The sequence below is a fragment of the Balaenoptera borealis genome (assembly GCF_965194805.1).
Source record: "Balaenoptera borealis genome assembly, chromosome: 4".
Taxonomy (NCBI): Eukaryota; Metazoa; Chordata; class Mammalia; order Artiodactyla; family Balaenopteridae; genus Balaenoptera; species Balaenoptera borealis.
Window position 1 is genome coordinate 97,802,615 of NC_138861.1, and position 21,559 is coordinate 97,824,173.

The 21,559-nt window shown below is 43.9% G+C and overlaps 1 protein-coding gene across 1 annotated transcript; it reads left to right on the forward strand.

Annotated features, from left to right (window-relative positions):
- The first annotated feature begins 4,671 nt into the window (after positions 1 to 4,671).
- On the forward strand, positions 4,672 to 19,997 carry CCKAR (cholecystokinin A receptor). The gene is made up of 6 exons (XM_082389290.1): positions 4,672 to 9,186; positions 9,491 to 9,698; positions 10,379 to 10,630; positions 13,752 to 14,013; positions 15,815 to 15,942; positions 16,619 to 19,997. The coding sequence occupies exons 2-6, from the start codon at positions 9,590 to 9,592 to the stop codon at positions 17,149 to 17,151; spliced, it is 1,284 nt and encodes a 427-aa protein (XP_082245416.1). The 5' UTR covers positions 4,672 to 9,186; positions 9,491 to 9,589; the 3' UTR covers positions 17,152 to 19,997.
- Positions 19,998 to 21,559: the final 1,562 nt, after the last annotated feature.

The window sequence follows — 21,559 nt, forward strand, 5'->3', positions numbered from 1 at the left end:
AGCGTGAGAGCTTCTTAGTTGCAGTATGCAGACTCTTAGTTGTGGCATGCATGCGCCATCTAGTTCCCTGACCAGGGATCGAACTTGGGCCCCCTGCATTGGGAGCGTGGAGTCTTACCCACTGGACCACCAGGCAAGTCCCTGGGGGCTGTGGTCTTTTAACTCGGGGGGGAGAAAGGCTTTTGGGTGGTGGAGCAGAGCAGGAGAGCGGGAGATAGGGAGATGGAGGGTCAGGGTGGTCTTTGGACGGGATTCGGGGACTGGGGCTGATGAAACCCTTTTCACAGGAGGCTTTCTGAGGTTCTGGCCCAAATAGCCATTTGGGTGCTTGGTCCCCACCTCTGCCCAAGGACTGGCCACTATGGGAATATATGGAGACAGTGTCTTTTCCATAGCCTGTGGCTGCAAGGGTAGTACATGTCCATGGTGAGATCCAGGGTGGGAGATAAAATGATAGACATCAGGAGGGAATGGTAGCTAAGAGAATGGTGTGTAGGTGCCCTTGAGCCCTGCTTTGAGGACTCCCACACATAACTGGAGGACGCTCCGTGGTGGGACAGCAGCTCTATTTCCTGGAACTCTGAGTCCCTCACTGGTAAAATGGGATAATTAAAGCCATCTCACAAGGTTGGGTGAGGAATAGAAATGGCAGAATAAAGCACCCAGAAGAGGGTTCATGCTCAGTAAGTGGTGCTTGTATCACTCACACATTTCTCTAGAGTTCAGACAGAACTTTCACACATGTACCCCATCCCACGGGATCTTCATAGGACCCTGTGAGCTTCCTATTATAATCAGTACTTTATGAATGAGGATCTGGATATTCAGAGTCATGAAGATCAAGGGTAGAGCCCAACTGAGGCCAGATCATGGAGATGGCACAGTAAAGACACATGCAGGGGTCCTGGCATGTTCATCCCTTGATGTCCTGCTCTGAGTGGTCCTTGGAGACCTTAAGAAAGAGTGGGAAAGTTCTAAGCTAATTCCATCTTCCTGCTGACTCTCAAGTTACCAGATCCTCTGCCCCCACGTGTCTCGCCCAGTGTCTGTCATCACTGTGAAATTCCATTCTGAGAGTCATGTCCTTGGGTCTTAAAGACTCACAGCCCATCCACAACAGTGCTGAGGACCAGACGGGGTGGGAGTCAGTCAGTTGTTGGTCTCTTTTCCCATAAGATTCTGAGAATTGTTAGGTGGTATTTATACTGTAGTCGTGTAATGAAACAAGTGTAGATGTTGGCCCCAATCCTACTTGGGGCTGAACACTGATGTTGCATTTCCAATCTCTTTGTAGCTTATCTTCCTCATCTGCAAAAGGAAATTATAGTAATAGATAATTATTACTTCCTAGAGTCTTTACGAGGAATGGTGCTGGACACTTCGACTGGGGAGTTACTATAGTGATGTGCAAAACAGACACAGCCCTGGTCTTCACAGAGCTTCAGGCTAATGGGGAGACAGATGATGATCACACAATCACACAAATGGAACATTCAAAACTACAGTAAGTGCTATGTAAGTACATAGTAAGTGAAAGAAGAGTCTTGCGGGCTGTATGAACATCCAACAGGGAAACTCGTCCTAGTCTGGGTCCAGGGGAGAATTCCCTGTGAAGGTGGCATCAGTGGGTAGGGGTAAGTGAGGGTGAGATAACAGGCAGGCAGAAAAGCCCGGGCAGGAGAACAATGTGGGCAAACACTGTGGGGAAGAGAGTGGACCAGGAGCCTGGCACAGGAAGGAGAAGAAAGTGTGTCGGCACACACAGAGCCGGGGAGCGGGTGGGGAATAGTGTAAGATGAAGCCATGGAGGGAGGCAGAGACCATCTATTCTGGATTGGGCTGGAGCATTTTAGGTAGGCAATGACATTCTGGTCTATGTTTTGAAACCACAGCTCAGGTTGTTGCGTGGAGAAGGGATAGGAGAAGTCATAGGGAAAGTAGGAACATCAGTTACGGGTCACGTGGACTGGGGTAGAGCAGTGGAGATGGAGAGATGTGAAATAATGGGACACAAATTTATCTTCAACCTGAGAAAGAATAAGGCAATTTGATTAAGTCCCAATGGGTGGGATCAGTGGGAAAGGCTGTGGAAGTGAAATGAAAAGGCAGAGTCATGAGGGCTGTAAACTGGAGAAGGCTGCTTGGAGATGGGATGAAGTTGGGCCCTGAAGAATGGTAAACCCTGATTAGGTGGGAAGGAGTCAGATATGCTGGCAAGCCCGGTCGGTGAGGTGACCACTACCATGATGCATCCTGAGTGCAACTGAGGAATCGTGTGAAACTAGATCAGAAATTAAATATGCAGACTCTAGTTCACACTGTTTCAGTTAGGATTAGGTTGCAAGTGGCAGAAAACCCAAAATAACACTGGCTTAATAAAATAAATTTTTCTTTCTCACATAAATGAAGTGGGGAGGTAAGCTGTCTAGGTCTGGCTAGCGTATAAATTTTAAGACCATCAGGAATCTAGGTTTCTATTAGTATCCAAGTTTCTGCTACATTCAATTCTTGGCACCCACCTCGGGGTACAAGATGGCTGCTCCAGCTCCAGTCCTCACATCTTCATTCTAGTTAGAGGAAGGATGAAAAGGAAAGAAAATGGTATGCTCCTTCTCTGTAAAGATACTTCTCAGGAGCTGTATATTCATTTCTGCCTACTTCTCATTGGCCAGACCTTGGCATACAGCCACATCTAGCTGCAAAGGAGAATGGAAATATATAACATTAATTCTAGGCAGCCACGCACCCAATTAAAAATTGGGGCTTCAATTACTATATAAGAAGGGGGGGGAAGGGAAGCAGTCTGTGCTACACACAGCAGTTTATGACAGTAAATTGTAAATTAAATATCACTGTCATCTCTTTAGGTAGGATTCCTGTCAAGTGATGAGAAAAACTTTTTAGGATGACAAATAATACCCCGTCTGGAATGTTCTTTTCCCAGATAGTCATGAGACTCATTCCCTCAATTCATTTTGATCTCTGCTCAAATGTCACCTCCTCAGGAAGGCCTTCTCTGGTCACCCATCACTCTCCATCCCCTAATCTGGCTTTGTTTCCCTGCATAGCACTTATCACTATCTGATATCATGTGCTCTATTTATTTCTATGTTTATTGTGCGTCCCTCACAAGGATGGGAGCTCAGTAAAGGGAGGGACTTTGTTTTATTCACTGCTGTGAACAGTACCTACATCAGTTCCTGCCATGTACTAGGTGTTCAATAAATATTTGGCGATTGAACAAAGAAATGGACAAAGCACGTAAACAATTCATAAAAAATGCTCTGGCTTATCCTGGGTTTACATAAGTGACAGAAGAAATACAACTAGCAAACAAACCCATGGAAAATATGGAGTATCTTTGGTAATAAAAGACATGCAAATTATAGTACTCAGCCATAAAAAAGAATGAAATTTTGCCATTTACAACAACATGGATGGACCTGGAGGGCATTATACTAAGTGAAATAAGTCAGACAAAGACAAACACTGCAGGTTTTCACTTACATGTGGAATCTGAAAAAATAAAACAAACGAATGAATATAACAAAACAGAAACAGACTCACAGATACAGAGAACAAATTAGTGGTTACCAGAGGGGAAAAGGATAGGGGGAGGAGCAAGATAGGGGTAGGGGATTAAGAGGTACAAACTACTAGGTAGAAAATAAATATGATACAAAGATGTAATGTACAACACAGGGCATATAACCAATATTTTAAAATAAGTATAAAGGGATTATAATCTACAAAAATATTGCCTCACTATGTAGTACACCTGAAATTAATGCAGTATTGTAAATCAACTATACTTCAATTAAAAGAAAAAGTGCAAATTAAAGCAACCACGAGGTGCTTTTTTTCAATGATTAAATTAGCAAAATGAAAATGTGAACTCATAATATCAAATGCTGATAAAAGGATAATAAACCAGTACTAATAAACAGCAGCCTTATAAACGAGTTTGATCCTTTAGAAAGCTACTTGCCCAGGCCTCAGGCCACCAGTGCCAGGCGTCGTTCATTGGCAGCTCTAAGAAGTGGCAGTGACAGTGCCTTCAACGTGAGCACTGCCCTTGGAGTGGTGCTGGTGGCAGCCCCGAGGTTGCCAGTGTACATCAAATGCCTCAAAATATATATATGCACAAGTGTTCACTACAGTGTCACTTATAAAAGCAGAAGGCTACAAATAATAACTAAGTACCCAACTGTATGGAAATACTTTAGTCATTTGGAGTACGTATTCTTAATGAAATAATAGCCATCCCTAAAAATAATATCATAGAGAAGTACCAAAACAGGATGATGAAAAAATACTAAGTGAAAATAATGAATATACAAAATAGTATATGTGTAAAGCACTTTTCAAACTCTCTGGGTGATGGAGTTGTAATTTTTTTTAATTTTCTTGTCTAAATTTTTAAAAAAATAAATACATTTTCCAGAACCCTACAAAAGCCATATTTCACATTTTGAGAGAAAATTCTATCTTAAAAATACATTTTCAAAAAGTGGTAAGTAGGATGAATACTGTATATAAAGTAGGAGTTCAAATTTGCTTTTTAAAAACTGTGTTTAGAGGTAAAGGCTGGAAGGATAGCTACCAAGTCTTTAACAAATGTCTATCTTTGGTAGTGTATATATGTCCATGCCACTCTCTCAGATGTGGGAAGCAGCCACATAGCACAGGGAGATCAGCTCGGTGCTTTGTGACCACCTAGAGGGGTGGGATAGGGAGGGTGGGAGGGAGGGAGACGCAAGAGGGAAGAGATATGGGGACATATGTATATGTATAACTGATTCACTTTGTTATAAAGCAGAAACTAACACGCCATTGTAAAGCAATTATACTCCAATAAAGATGTTTAAAAACAAACAAACGTCTATCTTGAGGCAGTGGTATTAAGGATGATTTTAATGTTCCTATCAACATGAAACATGGTGTACTATTATTATTATTACTATTAATATTGCTATCATTATTGTTATTTACTGAGCCCTTATGACATGCCAAACACTCTGCTGTATGCTTTACACACACTGTGACATGTAATATTCCAGCAGCCCTCTGAGGTAGGTGTTACCTCTGTTAACCCATTTTACAGGTGAGGAAATGGAGACCGAGGCAAAGCTACCTGCCCAAACTCAGCCGTGACTCGCTAAGTGACAGCCTCATCAGACACAGACATGGTGTCTGCCCTCCTCTGTAGCAAGGAGGGGTTTTTCACTTGTCAGAAAGGATCCAATATGATTTCTCAAGAAGGGCAGCCAGTGGGAGAAGGACTTCAGAGGGGGCTACACACAAGCCTCTGAGGGCAGCAGGGCTCAGCGCATCTACCTTCCTGAGGAACCCATACGTGGCCAGTGCAGGGTGAGGAGGGAGGTGAGCCCCAGTCAGGCTCTTCCAGAAATCCGAGATGGTTACAGGGAGGAAAAGAGAAAAACCCTAGCAGGCAGCAGTCTGGGTGAGTTTGGAAAGAGAATGAGGAATAAGGAATTTAGAGAGTGACATTCTGAGCAGCAGAGAGGGGGAAAATTGCAGCGGGGAGGCAAGAGCATTTGAAGAAATGTCAGGCTGCCCTAAGAATTGGGAATCCTGCAACATGCCATTACCTGTTAACTACCTCTGGCTTCTGGACTGTGTTTCTCTGAGGATAAATCATGTGGGGCTCTGAAATGTATTTGTATAATATTTTTACTTATCTATTTTTCTTTATTTAAAAAAATTTCCATAACATGAATCATGAGCATATGATTCATGTTATAATGAGGAAAAAAATCCAAATAACTCTTTTATGTGTTTTAGAACAATTGTTTCTTAAGATGGAGAATGGTTTGGGGAACAGCTACCAATTTCTTTATCCAGGGCCCCATCAGGATTGCTCATGTTCTGTCTTCCTAGGGGAGTGTTTGCCAGAAAAGAGCCCTCAGTACCCACAGGGCTTTGGGGACTGCAGGAGACACCCAAAGTCTGTGGCTCAGAGAGAGGGGAGGCACTTAAACCATTTCAACTCAGTTTAGTAAATTTTTATCAACTCTCCTGGGCCTGTGCTCAATCAGAATGTAGGGCTCCGAGGCAAGAAGGCTACTTTTATTTTGCCCCAACTATTTATCGCCTGCCTCTCATAGTACACGGAGAATTTCCCAAGGGCAGGATTCCATCCACTTGCTTCATGGCTTATCCCCAGCACCTGGCACCTTGCCTGGCACTTAGAAGGCATTCGATAAATGTGTGCTGACGAATGAAGTAAGGGCTAACACCCTGAAAAATGCATCAGCTCTCCCCTTGAAAGCCCTAATGTCTCTTGCTGGAATTCTCTCTTTTTTAATTTAACTCTGTGGTAACACTGGCTCAGAAAGTCAGACTGAAAAATCCAGAGTTGGCCAGGAAAAAAGCCGATGTAATAGAGATATAGAAGGATAGAATAAGCAATGCGATATTGGCTCTCCTGATTTTTCACTCCTTATTTATTCCCATTCCCCAAGCACATACTGTATGCCAGGCACTGTGCTGGTGTACTGGAGACACAAACCCTTAACCTGGCCATGATAATGGGGATAAATAGAGCATTCCCAGGATTACTCTTATCCACTGATAATAACAATTAGAGTCCAGATATATGTTCTAGGCATTTTTCGAGGTGCTTTCCATGTGTTGCTTTGTTTAGAGGTAGTGCTATATTATGCCTGTTTTACAGACGAACAAGTTGAGACTCAGAAAAGTCAAGTAATTTGTTCGTGTTCACAACTGGGGTGAAGTTCAGGCTTAGGTTCCCACCATCTGACACCTGTTCTCACACACTTACCAGCTTCCAGGGAGCTTCCTGAGAGGTAATCCTGTGATCACTGGCCTCCAAATCACCAGGAATGCTGGATAAAAGTGCAGATTCCCAGGCTTGGGGCTGAAGGATCAGAATCCCTGGGAAGGGAGCCTGGGAATCCCCATTTTTTAACCACTAAGCCCAGTGATCAGATTTGCACCGAAGTTTGTAAAGCACAGCACTCAAATGTGCCACACTTACTCCTTGTGAGTTTACAAAACTTCTAGGACCCACTCTCCTGCACTCCACCCTTTCTTCCTGCCAACGGATGAACAGAACAGAATAGAAAGGCAGGAAGGGAGGAAGAAAGGATAAAAGGAAAAAAGGAAGGAAGGAATGGAGGAAGGAAGGAAGGAAGGGAGGGAGGGAGGGAGGAGAAACGCTCCAAATTGGGCTCCATTTCCGTTCAGGGCAGGTGGACAGCAGCCCTCTGCTCCTCTGCTCTTGGACCCTCAGCAGCAGGATCCCTGCCGGGGCTGGAGCCGCAGCCGATGGGCCTGAGGAACCTCCTTAGGAAGCACCGCTATGGAGAGTGCTATCAGCCCACTTAAAGCAGCTGAAGCAGTCAGCTGCTGGGAACAGCAGTGCAGTGAAATTTAGCTATACTCAGTGCTCAAAATCTGAATGTTTATCCCTTTCCAAATCAGGACACTATTGCACTGGGTCCCCTCCTAGTGGGCAGGGTCCGTATCAGTCTGCAGACTGAGAAGGTTCAAACAGGAACCGAGGCAGGAATGACAGGCAGAGACACGGGTTCTGGCTCCAAACGGGCTACAGGACACTAGAACGATGAAGAAAGCTCTGTGCTGCAGGAAGAGGAGTAAGGATGGGGCCGCCGGTCAGTATCCACAGCTGGTTCTCGCCAGCAAATCACATGGCCACTCTAGGTCAATTTCCCTGTGTGTAAAAGGAAACTAAAAATAATAGTTATTATTATCTGTGATTTATTAACACGTTTTCTGTGTCAGGCACTGTCCTGAGGCAATCAATCTCCATAACAAATATCTACAAGGTCATTTTGGTCCCCATTTGACAGAAGAAGGAAATGAGCCTTAGGTTAAGAAACCTGCCCAGTATTTCCCAGCAGGTAACCAGTGAAGCCAGGATTTGATCCTGGGTCTGTCTGATGCCAAAGTTTGTCTTCTTAATAATTACTGTTAGCTTCTCCAACATTCCTCGAATTTCTAGTTCTTATGACTAAGTGCCTCAACGTGAGCTGTTCATGGTTTCAAAGAAAAGAGGTACCACTCTCTTCCCAGCTCCACATCCTGAGCCTGGATGGTGAAAATGTCCATTAGTTCATCTGTGTCCGGCAGGGATTCAGCAAATATATAACACGTAGCTCTGTCAACTGAGATTGCTGTCAAAACACAAGGGGTCCCAGAGGCGTCTAGACCAGGTCTCAGCTGGGCCAAGCAACATGTGAGAAACACAGGGCCCTCTGCTGTCACCTGCTGTCCCAACGGTCTCAACTGAGGAGAGCATGTGTACGATAGGGCTGGAGGAGTTTTCCAGCACCACAAAGCCTCACAGAAAACCCAGAGCTCCCGGCCAGGTCCCCCTCTCTATCCTAATCTCCCACCTCATCCTTACTTCTAACTGAACTCAAACAGGTCAAGTTCATTCCCACCTCAGGGCCTTCGCTCTTTCTGTGACCGCTGCCAAGAAGACCGCTCCTCCTGCCTAGAAGCAGCTTTCTCCAGATCGGCACAAGCTGTCCTCCTCCTTGTCATCTAGCTTTCTGATCATAGCCGCCTCCTGCGGGAGGCCCTTCCTGACCTCCCTGCCTAAATTAGCACCCCCCCATCCATCCCTCTCCATTACGCCTTCCTGCTTGACTTCTTCTGTGGTGCTTTACACATCTGAAATAATCTTATTCATTATCTGCTTATGTGTTTAGAAAAGTACCTGGCAAATGGCTGACTCTCAATGAACATGTGCTGAATGAATGGACGAGTGAATAAATGAACGAATGGAAAATCTTACTAAAGTGTTTCTGTAATAAGAATCCAGGCACCTATAGTCAAAGTACCCCCCTTCTTTCAGTTTCCAAGGGCAGAGAAATAACCCTGTGGTTGGTAAGAACTTAACAACCGGCAGTTATATCCACACACATTGCTGGGCATGGATCCAAAGCTAAAAAGGCACTAACTGCTTTTATATAAGGAGGTAGAAACAGTCCCTCCGTGTCCTTTGGTCCTGATGCTCTGCATTATGGTATCTGTTACGGTGTTAATTGTTCCTGTCTCACACGGCCAGTCTGGGCTTTATTCTGCCTAGGTCTGCGATGGTGACAGGTTTGGCCAGTTGGGGCTTTATTCTGTCTAGGTCTGGGACGGTGACAGGTTCCTATACAGAGAAGAGAGGTAATGTGTCCATGTATGTGTGTGTCCACACCTGTGTGCATGTGTGTGGAAAAGCAGCGACACTCCAGGAAGGGTTAACTTACAATCAGGCTGTCTGTGCTCAGGGCCCCATGGCTGGCCCAGGAATGGGGTGGGCCTGGAAGGTGGAGCGGGCTTGGCTTGCATCAGCTGCTCTTTCCAAGACAGGAGTGCAAATGCTTGCCCAGCTGGCCTGAGTGTGTGGAACTCCAGTCGCCTTTAAGAATGGCTTCAGAAGCCCACACCTGGCAATCACTCCCCCAACCCCCTTGCCCCTCCACGGCAGGTTGCATTTGGGAAACTCTCCAGTCGGTCATTAGAGGAATGAGCCGAGAGTGAGCCGTTCATCAGCTCGCCAGCGCTTGGTGGAAAGCAGCAAGCAAGGATGGATGTGGACAGCCTTCTCTTGAATGGAAGCAACATGACAGCTCCCTGCGAACTGGGGATCGAAAACGAGACGCTTTTCTGCTTGGATCAGCCCCATGCTTCCAAAGGTAGGTGTCAGAGGCTGATACTTTAATTCAGAAAACTATTAAGTTGGGGGAAGAAATCAGCAAAGGCGAGGCTGACTGCGAAAATATAACAAAGTCCTCGTGAGACAAGGCTGGATAAAGTCATCTGTTCAGAAGTTTGGATAAGAGATCAAAAAGCAGAATTGAGTCCAATGCTCTTATTGTTCCCCAGGGGAGAGTTGGGATTAATGTACAGGACTTGGGGGCACAAAAGCAGTGGGAGGAGGAGCTGAAGTGGAGCCAGAAGGGAGTACAAGTGTAAAAGCTTGAACTTACAAGCATCACAGAAAAGGTGCTGTCACAATCTAGCTGTTGCCTTTTCTTGGGGGAAATCAGTGTGAAGAAGTGATTATAGCGAAATAATGCTCAGCAGCTAGGAAAGAAAGCAATCACTATTCACTAGAGGAGCTTTGTTCTTAAGAAAAAGTGGCTCCCCGAGTGAGTGATCCTTTAACAGACCAACCTTTTAGAAGCAACTGAATCACTCTGTGCTCTCCTCACTTTGTTTCTGCAAAATATTGTAAGTACAGGGAGAGCTGGGTTCAATGATGTCCGCCCCTGAAAAAAAAAAAATCGGCAGGAAATAAGTGTTTGCTGCGCGTGCTAGGTTTTAACATTCTGCTCTCATAACCTCCATCCCTCGTCCGCGTTCCTCCTCGCAGAGTGGCAGCCAGCCGTGCAGATTCTCTTGTACTCCTTGATATTCCTGCTCAGTGTGCTGGGAAACACGCTGGTCATTACGGTGCTGATTCGGAACAAGAGGATGAGAACGGTCACCAACATCTTCCTGCTCTCCCTGGCTGTCAGTGACCTCATGCTCTGCCTCTTCTGCATGCCATTCAACCTCATCCCCAACCTGCTCAAGGATTTCATCTTTGGCAGCGCTGTCTGCAAGACCACCACTTACTTCATGGGTGAGTTGCTGCTGGTGCCTATTTCTGGAGCTCGCCCCAGACCCCACTCAGCCCCAGACCTTCCCCAACTCCTAACAGCCAAAACAAAACATCTGGCTGTGTGGGGCTAGGTGTAAGGACAGAGGAGCTGGCTTTATGGTGGGGGGTGGTCAGTCCTCATAACTCCCCAGAAGTCAGTCCCCAGTTTTAGGGGTCAGTTTCTCAAAGTGGAATAAGTTGGTAAGAAGCCACAGAAGAGGTTGGTTTTGCTTGATTCTGTTAGAAAGTAAGACAGATGCATGCTGTTCTGTTCCTTCCTGGAGGTCGTTGATTGTATTCTGAGCTCTACCCAACCCAAGGCATGGCTTTTGGGGTGGCCAGGGTGCTGGAAGAGGGCTCTTTCTGCCGTTGCTCTGGCTTTCCTAGGGAACAGGGGCTACTTGAAAACCAGTTTCATCAGAGTTCTAGATTCCCTTCTCAGGATTCACTTCCCAGACTGTTTTCCCAGGGTCTGGGACCATCTCAGGCACAGAAAGAGAGAGAGAGAGAGAGAGACCTCTGCCACTAGCCGAGGAATTGAATTTGCTCCTAGAGCCTGTGGGTCGCTAAGCTGACACTGGTTGGCTGAGATATGCAGCTCTCTGCCTTTGCCAATCAAAATGATGGTGATGATAAGAAAAATCACAAGAGCTAATATTTTTGAATGCATTTTTTTGAGCACCAGATATTCTCCTAATTGCTTTAAGTTTTTACTTCCATGATCATATTTTATCTCCCAACCACCCTATAAAGAATATACAGTTATCCTTCCCTGTTTCACTGAGGAGGGAAAAGAGGCACAGAGAGGTTAATAATGTGCCCAAGGACACACAGGTGGTAAGCTACAGAGCTGACTTGAACCCAGATCGGTAGCCACCACAGTGGTGAGTATATGGCATCGCTTTGCCAACTGCTTTGGCTCTTCTAAGGCTGAAACAAAACATGTCTCTTTGTCCCCTCTGTCTGCCAAAATGCTTTGTCCCTTGCCCATTCTGAGAATTAGTTGGGAGAGGAGGAGGAGAGGCGGGGAATGAGGAAGGAGTTGTTGTTTGTTCTGACCTAAGCTGGGCAAAATATGCAGAGCTGAGTTGGGCTAGGGCAGCCTTCAATGACCGGAAAGCTTTAAAAGCCTTTATTTCTCCCAATTGAGGAAGCAGGATCCAGCAGTGACAAAATGATGATGAATAACTGATCTGCGTGACACGGACAAATAACCAAGAAAGTGTCAATCTGGGTCCAGTCCTCTGAAAAGAAAAACGGACTCACAAATGAAAAGGATCATTGTTAAACAATGACGCAATAATAATAACCAACATCTCGTAGTGCTTTAGGCTTTCAAGACCTGTCTGTATATATCTTATGATAATATTTAATAATCTTAACCAGGGTTTGTGGAAGGAGATTTAAAAAGAGTGCTTGTGTAGTTGCACAACATTGTGAATGTGCTAAATGCCACAGAACTGTTCACTTTAAAATGATTAAGTTTATGTTATGTAAATTTCACCTCAACCAAAAATGTTTTAAAATAGCTGGGGTCTGAGCAAGGAGCCTTAAAACTCTTCCTGAAAATTTCTAGGACAGACTGTTCTAGAAAATGAAAAGCAAGATAATTCTGAAAGTGTTTGCAATACCATAATGGTTTGGTTGGATTTCTGATTCCAGTGATTTCAATTCTTCCCTTAATTTTATGTTCTCCTCAATACTGTTTCTAATAGTTAACACTCATTAAACTCCTAATACATAGCCAAAAAAAAGAGTGCTTGCCTGTTGGTGGGTTTATAATTACAGTGGACCCACTGTATAGACTTGACTCTGAGGAGTTTGGGGCTGTACTCTCTAATTCAAATGTCATCAACTCCTTAGAGTAAATCCCTATAAAACACAGCAAATCCTGTCTCAGAACATAAGTTCTTATAGAATGGTTTCAGGGTTGTAGATTCCTTTAAGTCTCTCAGGAATACTATGGATATTCTCCCTAGAAAAAGAATATTTTTATACATAGTTTCACAAAAGGCCCCGGGCTAAGAACTCCTCCATCATGGTAAGAGATAAGAGAGGAATCAGTTGAATATATGGATGAAGAATAAAAGGGAATTTTAAGGGGATAAGAGATTATAATAAGTATGTACACACACAAAATACAAAGAATAAGGAAAATTAATCTTTTTTTGACTATGCGTAAGTATATCCTTTTGAATGAGGTGTTTTGACGTCTTTCTCCCTGATGATGCATGTTCCTTTTACAAAATACAGAAAGCAAAAAGAATGAGAAAGAAGGCCCTAGTCCTTCCACCCAGAGAAAAACGTTAGTTATAATATGGAGAGTTTCCCCTTCTTCCTTTTTCACTAGGTATTTTTTCAACGCTCCATTTTGAAATTTAGAATGTTTCACTCTTAAAAACAGTTTGGGGACTTCCCTGGCGGTCCAGTGGTTAAGACTTCACCTTCCAGTGAAGGGGGTGTGGGTTTGATCCCGGGTCAGGGAGCTAAGATCCCACATGCCTTGTGGCCAAAAAACCAAAACATGAAACAGAAGCAACAGTGTAACAAATTCAATAAAGACTTTAAAAATGGTCCACATCAAAAAAATCTTTTAAAAAAAGTCTGTACTAGAAATTTTTAGGAAGAATTTTAATGCTCCCAGCTCAGACCCCACTGAATTTTCAGGGTCACAGTCCTTGAGAATGTTGGGTTAAAAGGTCAACTTAACTACGCAGATCATGCTCAAAACTAAAGCTATTCTACAGGTCACTCAGAAACCTCTTCTGTGGGATAGGAACATATTTCATCCACTTGGTTATTAATTAATGAGCGCCTTCAGCCTAGGAAGGAGTTGGTTGTAATCAAAGTTCAATAAACTTATCTAAAAATTGGCAATAAGATGTATTTGCAAACACATTTCTTTACCTGCCTCAAATCGTTTTGGGAACAAAGCTGGGAATAAATCATTTTTTTTAGATATACATACACAATATTCTTACCCTCTGAGCGTTTTCCTCTGCTATCTATCAAACCTGCGCAGATCAGGTATGCTTAAGCTCATTGTGCAAATAAACTTTGGATTTCAGAGCCTGCATAACCAGCTTCTTTGTTCCTTTTCCAGGCACCTCTGTGAGTGTCTCCACCTTTAATCTGGTAGCCATATCGCTGGAGAGATATGGTGCAATTTGCAAACCCTTACAGTCCCGCGTCTGGCAGACAAAATCCCACGCTTTGAAGGTGATTGCCGCTACCTGGTGCCTCTCCTTTACCATCATGACTCCGTACCCGATTTATAGCAACTTGGTGTCTTTTACCAAAAATAACAATCAGACCGCGAACATGTGCCGCTTTCTACTGCCAAATGATGTCATGCAGCAGTCCTGGTAAGGCTGCATGGGTTTATTTGTTTAATACAACTTGATATAATTTTGCAGTTTTAATAAAAACTGGAATGTATTGTCCAGTGTCTGGGGGATCAGTCTCCTGGAGCCTTATCGAGAAGGTTCGCTCTAACCTCTTTCTAGAGTAACAGTGACAGCAAACAGAGTGCTGTGTTTTAAATGCCATATATATATATATATAAATTCAACTAATCCTTTCAAAACCCTATAGGGTGGGTACTATTATTGTCCCCATTTTACAGAGGAAACTGAGACATGGAGAGGTTAAGCAAGTTGCTCAAGGTCCCAAACCTAGAAGAGATAAGAGAGCATCTGGTCTTAACCACTATGCAGTGTGCATCTGGAAGAGCTCTGATTTTCCAAGAACTGGAGGTAAAGCCGAAGATGAGTCCCAAATCCCATGTGGTTTTTCTTAGGGCTGCAGCTGTGGTACTTGCACGGAACACTGTACTGGAAATAAAAAGGCAAGGTTCTAGTACCTGTTTCTTTGTTTACTAGTGGGTGATATTGGACAAGTTCATATAACCTCCCTGACGTTCAAGTTCTTTATCTACACAAAGATTTAAGAATAAAGATATTTTTTTATCTACCTCATTAGATGGATGTGAGATTCAAATGAGAGCATGTTTATGAAAATGTCATTAAATATCTTTAAAAAGGCTACACAAATGCAGGACATTATGTTTACCAGTTCCCAGCATGTTTTAGAAACAGGGAGCTAGACATTCAAAAATGGCTAAAACTGAGATAATCTCTGCTTTCTTTGCCTTCCTTTTTCTCATTTCAACCAAGTAACACGTACACACAAAAAGAGTTATGTTGCAAATGAGGGACTTTTCCAAGACTCGAAAAGAACTCTTATCAAAACATGTCCAATTGAAATGAGAAATGGCTTAGCCACCGTGAGCCTCTGACAATTTTATGGCCTAATCGTGTAACCTTACACATGCCAGACTGCAAAAGTGATTTAGGGGCCAGACTCATAAAGAAGGAGGCTGCAATTCTTCAGGAATCAAACATGTTTAGAGAAAGCATAGCTCTGGCCCGCCAGGCACTAGAATGTTCTTGCCACTGTGCCAGTGGGTCAGAACAGCCAGAATGCTTATTTTGCAAAACCAAGGAGGTTTTCCATCATTGCTACCTATGCATTAGATGATTCTGTTGCTATAAAGTCAACAAATGGTATATTGTGATGCTTAAAATCATGAGTCCTAGAATCATATTGCTCGGGTTCAGATCTCACCTTTGCCATGAGCTGTGTAACTTTGGACAAATTACTTATTGTCTCTAAGTCTGTTTCCTCATTTGTAAAATGGGTATTATGTTAATAGTACCTACCTCAAAAGTTATTATGGGAATTAGACATAGTAATATATATATACTATATTGAAATTGAATAAGTCATCAATGAATGTAAGCTCTTATTATTATTATTATTTCAGAAACCGTTTTATTGAGGTATTCACCTACTCTCATTGGCTTGTTTTTCTTTTTCTTTTTTAAGCTCTCATTTGTTTTAAATGTAGACTTGCTTCAGGCACAGACTTACAGCAAACTTTTCCAATTTAACTAGTCCTTCATAAGAGACTTTATCTGAAAGAAAAGCAGTGAGCAACTTCTAATGACTGACCCTCCAGATGGGGAATTTCCAAAGATATTAAATACTAGTAATTAATGTGTTTCCTCAGACTCATTAAAATGGAGATGAACCCTGCTTATTCCATCCCATCTGAGTTTGAAATGCTAGAGATGCTGGTTATTGGATTGCTTTTTATTTTATTAGGCACACCTTCCTGTTACTCATCCTCTTTCTTATTCCTGGAATTGTGATGATGGTGGCGTATGGATTAATCTCTCTGGAACTTTACCAGGGAATAAAGTTCGATGCTAGTCAGAAGAAGTCTGCTAGAGGTAACTATCTCTTAGCTGTATGTTTACGCCAAAGGATTACAAAAGCTTATTTTCTATAACTTAAGTAGATGTACCCAGAGTGTGTATAGAGTATATTAGAGGTTTTCAAAAGTCTTCTTAGGAGACTCTGTGTCATAAGGCACAGTCATGAGACCCAGTGTCTCTATTCCTCATCTGTAAAATGAGGAAATTATTCCTCTCAAAAGGGTGCTGAGTGGAAAAAGATGACATAATACACACATCGCCCAGTTACAAGCTGAGGGCCCATGGGTCCCAGGCTCTCTGTGCTGTTGCATTCAGATGGACCCCCTTCTGCAACCAAAGCAAATTGTAATTCCAGGCGCCACCCTCTCTCCTCCCCTGAGCTGGAAGACGAGTGTGCCTATTCATTCTTTAACAGTTTTTTATCTTTATAATCTACATATGTAAAATATGATTTTACTATTATAAATTATGTACATCAGATACTATCCATTATTTTAGTAGTTTAAAGTAGCTTTTCATTTGAAGGAAAGGACTAGTGTAAACAATACCCACCCATGTCAGGGCAGGCCCAAGGTCGCCAAGAGTACAGTTCAAGTGTGGTTTAGCCCCTTGATGCAGGGGGCAGGGGTTCCATGCCTTCTTTCTGGCATGACCCATCCCGAAAAGTAAGTGATGTCCCTTGCCCACCCAGAAAGGAAACCGCGCCCTGGCAGCGGCGGCAGATACGAGGATAGCGATGGGTGCTACCTGCAGCGGCCCAAGCCCCCAGGGAAGCTGGAGCTGCAGCAGCTGTCCACCAGCAGCAGCGGCAGGCTCAGCCGCATCCGGAGCAGCAGCCCCGCCGCCAACCTGATGGCCAAGAAGCGGGTGATCCGCATGCTCATGGTCATCGTGGTTCTCTTCTTCCTCTGCTGGATGCCCATCTTCAGCGCCAACGCCTGGCGGGCCTTTGACACCGCCTCTGCCGAGCGCCGCCTCTCCGGGACCCCCATCTCCTTCATCCTGCTGCTCTCCTACACCTCCTCCTGCGTCAACCCCATCATCTACTGCTTCATGAACCAGCGGTTCCGCCTCGGCTTCATGGCCACGTTCCCCTGCTGCCCCAACTCTGGGCCCCCAGGAGCGAGAGGGGAGGCGGGGGAGGAGGTGGAGAGCAGGACCACCCGGGCCTCTCTGTCCAGGTGCTCGTACAGCCACGCGAGCGCCTCCGCCCCGCCCCCGTGAGCTGTGCCCTGGCCGCGAGCGCCAAAGGGTGGAGCGGGGACCGAGCAGGGCAGCAGAGAAGGAGGAAAAGAAGAAAGCAGGAGGAAGAGGAGGCAGGAAGTGAAGGAGAAGGAAGGCGCCATCCCCAGTGGGAACTATTCCTTGTCTGCTTGGCATCCTTCGTCCGGGTGCCAGGGGAACGCTACTAGGGCGGGGCCGGGACTGGGTTTCCGGGCAGCTCCAGGCAGGCAGTTTCCATACCAGTCACCATTAGAAAAACCTCAGCAGGCCAGTAACAGGAGTCCAGCAGGACTCCTCCTGCACATGCAATTGCCAAGCACGTGTTCAAACTGGGACGCGGACCCTAATGAGCTTTAGAAGTGGGGCTTTAGAATGGGCTCTCACTCCCCATAGGGACACCCTTCTGTGCACTGCTGCTTCTGCTGATGCAAAATTTGGGGGGCTACTTTGCCCCTGGGGAGTCCATCACTCTTTCACGTACATTCTGTAGCCACCCACCTCATCATGACCACAAATGGGAACACAAAGCAAACCCTCTTCCGGCCGTTTTCTGTAATAAAAGAACAGCCTGACTTGTTCTTGAGGTCGGTCAGGGGCAGTCAGAGACATAAGTTTATGTCGTCATCAGAACAGCATATGGAAAGTTGTCTAAACGATGGAATTCGTAACTTACATTTCTGAAAAGAAAAGAGTATGTGGCAAGTAGCTGGATGGAATGCTGTCTTAGCATAAGGAATGTTAAATGCCAGAGGGGGCAGAGAAATATTTTTCTACTTTAATAATATATATTGCTTAACTCCACCTTTATATGGTGATACGAAACCCCGTGGCTTCTTTGCCTCAACTTAATTTCTCATACTCATCCTCTTTTCTGGAAAGACCTCCAGGTACAAAGGAGAGCTGTAACCTATGTGCACCTGGCCAAGCTGGAAACAGGTGGAGTCAGGCCCAGAATAAAAACTGCCATACTTGGACTCAATTAACGAGTAGCTTTTGAAAGTCAAAGGCTGTATATGCCTTTAAATACAATCTACGTGTTTGTTAATGTTCATAGTAATTTTATGTGTATGTGGAATATGAACAGAGAAGTACATTCTTTACATATAGATATACTCTTCGGTGTGTTTAAAAAAAGAATAGTGAATGGAGGTTGGAATTCAGAAAGTGTTATCATTCTACATTCCTCTACAATAGTTGGAGTTTCATGAACTTCTTTTCTTTGCAAAATTGGTGTTGAAATCTCTCTCCTCCAGTGTAGACTCTCAACTTAAAATAAGACATGAGCTGTACATTTAGATACAAGGAAGTGCATTTCTAGAACAGAATGTGTCAATCCAGTCTACCAGCCCTCCTCCCTCCCTCCCCACCACTTTCTTTCATAGTTTTCATGCCTCCAAGCTTCTGAGAGGTGAGCTTTTCTTTTTCCTGTTTTCTTGGGTCCATGACCACCCATGGATCCATGCCTGACAGACACTCTTTGTGGTGCACAAGGGCTAGTGATTTCAATTATCAAAAAAAATCAATATGGAAAGGGGAGGGGCAGAGAGTGGCAGGAAGTGATCATGAATAGGGGAAGGGACGTTGTATAATTTAACAAGATGTGAGTGTTGACATTGTTGTTTCTTTGCGGGTTGGGGGGATAAAGTGTTAACAGAGAAGAAATTATTGAGGATGTGAACATATGTTATAGGGGACTTTTCAAGCCAGATGTTAGTTTTTCTATTCCTCAGACTACAATCTTATTTAAATAATTCTAACCAGTCATCTCTGTCAAAAATTTCAAGGTAAAAATTCAAGTGACTAAAATGTGCACTGCTAAAATAGTAATGATAAAAGGTGTAAGAAATGAAGATGTCTCCAATATTTGAGTAAATCCTACAAAGCCTACCATTTTCCTGCCAGAAGAATTAAGCCTTCCCCTCTGACAGTGTTAGCATATAAATGAAGCTAAATTAGCCTCTTTGCTCCCCACACCTTATTGGAAACCTTTGGAAATTCCAAAGGTATGTTAACCTAAAAATAGGGTTGCCAGATTTAGCAAATAAAATACAGGATGTCCGGTTAAATTTTAATTTCAAATAAACAATTAATAATTTTTTTAGTATACGTATGTCCCATGCACTAAAATATATCTTATATTTTATCTAGCAACCCTACTTTAAAATAACTTTAAAAGCATGTAAGAATATAAACAAGTTTTCCCAAATATAATGTAGAGCAATAAAATGCCTCTGTTCACTAAATTTATTGGAAAGTCTTTCACATAATGGAAGCTTTTTTTAAAAAGAAGAAAAATGCTATTAACTTTCAGAGTCTGTGCCTGACCTTTGGAAATGGTACTATCAATAGGCTGATTTTACTTTAAAAAAAAAATGTTTTTAACATAAAGCTATTCTAGTACTTTGTTGAGTCAATTGCCTTTATTTCATGGTAAGCTGAATTCTTAAATTTGAAATACAATGACCAATAGAGTTAAAAAAATAGATTCACCAAGTTTCTGGTATTTTCTAGTGTCTTCTGGTAGCTTCCACTCATCACCAGAGTGGTAAGTTTGAACCTGAGCACTGAAATGTATCTTTGATTTTTACTTAGCCCATGTGTCCCAATGGCTTCTCATGCCCTAGTTACTTCAGTAAACTCTCATGATAACTTACAGTGCTGAATAAGAAATGCATGTGTCTAGATGTTAGTTTATACATGTTCATGTGTGTATCTTCTCCTTTCACGTAAAATGTAATCATGAGGCGAGCGACAGTAGCTGTTGAATCTCCACTGTATTTCCTTCCAGTGCTTTGCCCAGTACTCTGTACACCATGAGTGCTCAATAAATATTGTGACTGACTCCTGCTCTGCCTCCAGTGCTTTGGAGAACTCTTTTTCTGTCCACAACAGTGAGTCTCAACAAGGGGGGCATATTCTTGGGGAGTATCAGAATTTCTAGAGGGCTTTTTCCAACTCTGCATGTACCCTACCCAAGACTTGGCTGTGTGAGCATTTGTTGCCATCTCTCCCTCCCTTTTGCTCTCCCCCGTGTGTGTGTGTGTGTGTGTGTGTGTGTGTGTGTGTGTGTATAATTGGAGATGTTACCAATGGGATGCTGTCACGCCTGTGAACAGTGCCAGGACACAGATTTTTTTAAAGGGCTGGGAAAAAGGACAAATACTGTAAGATTCTATTCACATGAGGTATCTAAAGTAGTCAAAAATCATAGAAACAGAACACAGAAAAGTGATTACCAAGGGCTGGGGATTTAGTGTTTAGCCAGTGTAGAGTTTCAGTGTTGCAAAATGAAAGAGTTCTAGGGTCTCTTGCCCAGCTATGTAAGTATACTTAAAACTACTGAACTGTGCCCTTAAAAATGGTTAAGATGGTAAATTTAAAGTTAATGTGTTTTTTAGCAAAATAAAAAAGGGGGAAGGGGGTTGGGAAGCACTGGTCTATAGTATCCCTTGGTTTTGCTCCTTCCCACCCTCATTCTCTTTAAGGAGAACAGTAAAAATAACCATCACTGTGTTCCTAATCCATGTTTAAGGACTACACTCACTCGTTAGGGCTGCTAAGTATTATCAAAGCCCCCTTGGCGCCCGTAGCTGTTACCTCCCATCTATTTGCTCTCCTGCAGGGCTCCTCTGGGTACCTCTGGGCATCTTCCTGGGCCATGCCCCCCGCCCCAACCCTACCTCTGAGCCCTGTGGCTGGCTCTCCGCTCCAGCCAAGGTGCTTCCTTGATTCGGATCTCTATGGCCACCCCGGCTTCCTGGTCACCCTCAAGTGGAACATAGATTCCACATTTCCTAAACCTGTTGCCACAGCTGAGTACCAGCCCCACAATTCCACCCCACACCCTGGCTCTGAGCAGACCAGCCTGGGAAGAATTTCAGGTCCTCTTTCTTGCTCAAGAAGAGAGATCAGACAGATATGAATTGTCCAGCAGCCACCCTTGTACATAACACATAACAGGTGCTCAGTAAGTGTCTGGGGGGTGAATGAATGAGTGAATGGATGAACACATTTGAATGGAGTCCTTCCTCAATGCCGGGCCTTTCCGGGCTGCTTTGGGGATGGCACCATCCTAACCAGAGGCAGCTTGCCCAGAGTGTGCAGTAGGTAGTGCTTGACAAGAGGTAAAGCTGACTGGGCAGCCTCATTCTGTTTCCAATCCTCCACGCTGAACATGAAGTACAGCAAAAACTGCTTTCGAGTTCGCCGACCATAAACACGTCCTCTGTGGGTAAAGACGATATACTTTGGACCCCAAGTCCAGAAATCTGTGTCCCAAACTTAGCCCTGTCCCTAACTTGCTGTGTGGCTCCAGGCAGGTCACACACCCTCTCTGGGTATCAATTCCTTCCTGCAAAATGACGGGTTGTCACTCCATTTTTGGTACTGTGGGATTCAGTGGGTCGGA

Excerpts from the sequence above, each read along its gene's own strand:
- CCKAR (XM_082389290.1), top strand. The coding sequence starts at position 9,590 with ATGGATGTGGACAGCCTTCTCTTGAATGGAAGCAACATGACAGCTCCC. Across the intron at positions 14,014-15,814 it reads GATGTCATGCAGCAGTCCTG|GCACACCTTCCTGTTACTCA; the intron begins GTAAGGCTGCAT and ends TTATTTTATTAG. Across the intron at positions 15,943-16,618 it reads TCAGAAGAAGTCTGCTAGAG|AAAGGAAACCGCGCCCTGGC; the intron begins GTAACTATCTCT and ends TTGCCCACCCAG.